Source organism: Capsicum annuum, chromosome 3 (assembly GCF_002878395.1).
Source record: "Capsicum annuum cultivar UCD-10X-F1 chromosome 3, UCD10Xv1.1, whole genome shotgun sequence".
Classification (NCBI taxonomy): Eukaryota; Viridiplantae; Streptophyta; class Magnoliopsida; order Solanales; family Solanaceae; genus Capsicum; species Capsicum annuum.
Window position 1 is genome coordinate 5,632,288 of NC_061113.1, and position 4,458 is coordinate 5,636,745.

At 34.1% G+C, this 4,458-nt stretch overlaps 1 protein-coding gene across 1 annotated transcript; it reads left to right on the top strand.

Moving 5' to 3' along the window:
• Positions 1–414: 414 nt before the first annotated feature.
• Positions 415–3,902, top strand: LOC107865609. The gene is made up of 2 exons (XM_047408949.1): positions 415–975; positions 3,254–3,902. Exons 1-2 carry the CDS (start codon positions 790–792, stop codon positions 3,668–3,670), a joined length of 603 nt encoding a protein of 200 aa, XP_047264905.1. The 5' UTR covers positions 415–789; the 3' UTR covers positions 3,671–3,902.
• Positions 3,903–4,458: the final 556 nt, after the last annotated feature.

Consider the following 4,458-nt stretch of genomic DNA (forward strand, 5'->3'; position numbering starts at 1 on the left):
AATTAATGGGCCCAAACTAGCCGTTTGGACCCATTAATTAAAAAAAAATTACTTTAAAAAAAAAAATTAATCCCAAAAAAAATTCTATAAATACCCTACACCTTCAAATCATTTTTCACACAATTTTTCACTCTCTCAAATCTCATTCTCTCTCAAATCTCAATTCTCAATTCTCAAATATTCAATATATTTAATTTCCTAAAGTGCTCACTTTAAATTTTTAATTTTGCTTTTACAAAGTACGAGTGAAAGTTTCTGAATTCGCAACCTTTGGATACTTTTAAAATTTGATATTTTCGTTCCATCTCTTACGTTTAATTTTTATTTATTGTATTAATTATTGAATATTTAATTTTATTATATTTGTGTATTTTGAATTTTTTTAGTTTAATTTAATTTATACTATGATATGTATGTTCTTATTTGTTTTGGACCTAAAGTTCTTCTTCTTCTTTTTCTATGAATTACAAGCAGAAGAAAAAAATTAATTTTTGAAAAAGAAAGGCGAAGAAAAACTATTATTGTCATGTCCAAAGAATCACACTTACAAATTTTACTATCATTATTCATTAAAGTGAGAGGTTTTAAATATTTTTATCAATTATTTATTTTTTCTGATAATGCGGCCTCTCATGTAGATTTTTGGGTTATGAAGGAGTATGGGATTAAACAATCTTAGACAAAGATGTTTACCGTCAATTATCCTTTTGATACACCGTGGTGTGATTTTTATCTGCCTTGTTTCATGTCAAACAAAGGTGAAAGTTTTTCTGGTTTGTTAAATATTCCATGATATACAAGCCGAAGGATTCTTCATTGAGATATTCAGAGGTTATTGATTTTGACGAGTTTCCTAAGATAGCAATCTACGTTGAAAGTCTAGTTTGTCCTTTTTCTAAAGAAGAGGCTGCAGATGCAACAAAACACAAAAGGCTGAAAAAGCTCCGATCAAGAAAACCAAGTGACAAAAAACTTGTAAGTATACTTTTTTTTTTTCTCAAGTGCTGTTAAATTCTTCTTCTTGTTTCGCATACAGAACAAGACAATGCATATGTAAAAGACATCTTTAAACCGTATTGCTTCGCGATCTTGTTAGTCATTTTTTCTTTTAAGCACTATCTTCAAGGAACAATAAATTTGTCTTCGACTTTGAACTAAATGATGTTGGACATCTTTCTCTTGTTCAGCAGTGTTTTAGAGAATGTTATGCCTCTAGTCAGAGTAAAAAATAAAGAGCATCAGGAACGTAGAACGTGTGGCATGTGAATGCACCGAAAAAGCCGAGGTCCTTTCCAGGGTTATTGTTTGATCTAGGGGCTTCTTTAATAAATCTTTTACAGTTGAAAACTAATGAGGCATAAAGAGGAAACTTGATACTTTTGGAATCAATATTACGTTCTTCCTAGTATCTGATTTTCTCTTTTCTCATTGCAGCTAATAGGTAGCTAACTGTTTTTTTTCTTCTGGACTTGTTTTGGTTTTCTCGTTGGTCCTAGTTACTAGCTTTTTTTTCTTCAGGTATTACGATCTACGTAATCTTTGTCTTTCTTCTGGATTAGCTTTATTGTTCTTCTTGAAGCTTTATAAGGGAGTCGATTTTGCCTCTAGATAGAGTAATCATAAAGAGGACCAGGGACACGGAAGTCATGGTTGCATGATGTGCCTAACCCTTGCTAGTGTTTAATCTTGGGCCTACTTTTACTTGTGAAACTTAATAGGGAAAAGTACGAAATAGTGGAATTACTGAATAAGAGTTAAAGTAGGAGATACTATCTAGTTTGGTCCTTTTTGCTGCTGCTTATAGCTTACTGATAATTTTCTCCAGGACTATCTTCTTGTTCTGTTGCATATTTGGTCAATTTAAATCTTCTTTCAGTTTGGTAATAAAGTTGTCATGAAGAAAAGTGGGTTGGAAGGCTTCCCCAGAGATCTCAGTGAGGGAAGACTGGGAGAGCCGCCGACTCCAACTACCGTCCATGTATATCCATACTAGATATGACCAACTGCCCATCCTACCTCCTCTACGTTCTTGACAGCCCATCTTTGTCTCACTAGAGTCTTTCAGTGGCACATTTCGGTCCTCTTCCCCATTACTTAGAAAAAGTTAGCCATCAGTTCAGGTACAAGATACTATCATTACCGCCTGGACAATTAGACATCCAATCTGTAATCGCAATGGGGTTGCGATCACGAGTGTAGATTGGAGATGCCAATGAACAGGGGAATCTTGATAAATCTATTGGGATTTAAACCGTTGTTTAATATGATGCTTTCTTCTAATTACTAAAGCTCAACTCTCCTCTTCTTTGTTATTTTAAACAAGTTGTCTCCCTACTATAAGTAATTCTCTATCTTGTTGCTAAATACCGTAGCAAATCGTATCTGTAACTTGACCTTTCTAGGAACTCTTCAATGCTATGGTGATGTATCACCAAGTACAAATTACTAAGAGCCTTGTTTAATGCATTTCTCGGAAGGTCTATTTTGTTTGATATCAACGTATTAGCATAATTTTCTGAAATCTGACCGAGGTCAATGTACGAGTATGTACTAGCACGGAAAATTGATCATCAGATATCATTGAGAAAGAAATAGGAAGAAGTGTTATCGAACGATTTTTGCTAATCCTTGTAGGAAAATTGTTTCAAGAATTTGACTAACATGGATTTACTTATTGTTTGTTGATTTGGATCCTTTTTGTGGCACTACATTGAGGAAATAGGATGAAATGAGACGTAGCCATGCTAACTTTAATTGTACAATTAGTGGAAACAAGACGAGGAACAAATTTTAAAAAGTCAAAAGGTTGTGTGTGGAAATTCTTACGAGTTAGATTTGATGGAAAGCAAAAGTTAGCTTTTAAATAATGTTTAGGAAAGAAAGTTGATTTCTGATGTTTTGTATTCAATATGTAAGCAAAACATATTTAAATTTACGTTATACTCCACCTTACTTAGTACTCCCTCCGTTTCATAATAAATGAATTGTTGAGGTATTATTGGTGTTTCAAAATAAGTGAATCATTGAATTTTTTTTTTTCCAAATTTATCCTTATGATTTGACAATCAATTAACTTTTGAAAAGACATTACCAAGGTCAGCTTTTTCTTTTTATGGGTAAAAATGGAAAGGAGTGTTAGATTTATGTCTTTATGTTTTTTTCTTAATCTGTGTATCAAAATCCAACAATTCATTTATTCCGAAACGGAGGGAGTAATAATAAAATTTACTAACTTGTCTTTTTCAATATGCAGAATGAATGTACATGCTACTTGCCTGAGTTTGGTCCAACCGAGCCTACACAGGAGGAAGCTATTCAAATTCGGACCGAAAAAGTGGCGGGAGGAAGACAAAAGGGGAGAACCTATGGGTTGGGTTCTCTAAATGAATTGCAATGCCTCGAGGCTGGATGGGCTGGTATTGGTTCCTCGCGCCAGGCTGAGGCGATTAACGGTGTTCAGCTCGCTGCTATGTCACAGCAGATTGCACAGCTTACACGTGCCGTAGCAGAGTCCATTGCTCAAAATGAAGTCACGCGCAAGACCGTCGAGGAACTTAAGAGACAAATGGCTAGCATGACTTGTCATCTCCGTCACCGTTCTCCATCTCCCGATTCAAGTAGCGAAGAAGAAATAAAAAGTGATGACGAGTTTGTTGGGGCTACTCCTTAGTGTTGTTGGATTTGGCTTCTAGACACTATTTAGACATTCTTGAACTTAACTTTTAACTATTGGAAAACCTTCAGGATCGCTTAAGTGTTTTGAATGTTGTTGGATTAATTGTTAAGTGTTTTGGATGTTGTTTAATTGATTGTTTTAAGTGCTATTGATTTGAATTGCTCAAATGATTTGCTGATGTAGTGTGTTGTATTATTATTTTAGTAATGTGTTTTGTTAGGGGCTGTACATATTGAATTTTGCATTTTTATTTGGCAGGTGGGACGCAGAAAATGCAGATTTCTGCATTCAAAAAAAATACAAAAAGCGACGGACGTTGACGGTTTTTCTAAAAAAAATATTTTTTTTCTTCAATAAAATGATGATGTCCGTCGTTTTTTGTTCATCATTTATTCTACACATGAAGAACAAAAAACGATGTACGTCGCTTTTTCTAAAAAGTTTTTTTTTGTTTTCAACGTATTAGCATAATTTTCTGAAATCTGACCGAGGTCAATGTACCGAATATGTACTAGCAAGGAAAATTGATCGTCGGATATCATTGAGGAAGAAATAGGAAGAAGTGTTATCGAATTTGCTAATCCTTGTAGGAAAATTGTTTCAGGAATTTGACTAACATGGATTTACTTATTGTTTGTTGATTTTGATCCTTTTTGTGGCACTACATTGAGGAAATAGGATGAAATGAGACGTAGCCATGCTGACTTTAATTGTACAATTAGTGGAAACAATACGAGGAACAAATTTTAAAAAGTCAAAAGGTTGTGTGTGGAAATTCTTGC

Excerpts from the sequence above, each read along its gene's own strand:
- LOC107865609 (XM_047408949.1), top strand. The coding sequence starts at position 790 with ATGATATACAAGCCGAAGGATTCTTCATTGAGATATTCAGAGGTTATT. Across the intron at positions 976-3,253 it reads AACCAAGTGACAAAAAACTT|AATGAATGTACATGCTACTT; the intron begins GTAAGTATACTT and ends TTCAATATGCAG.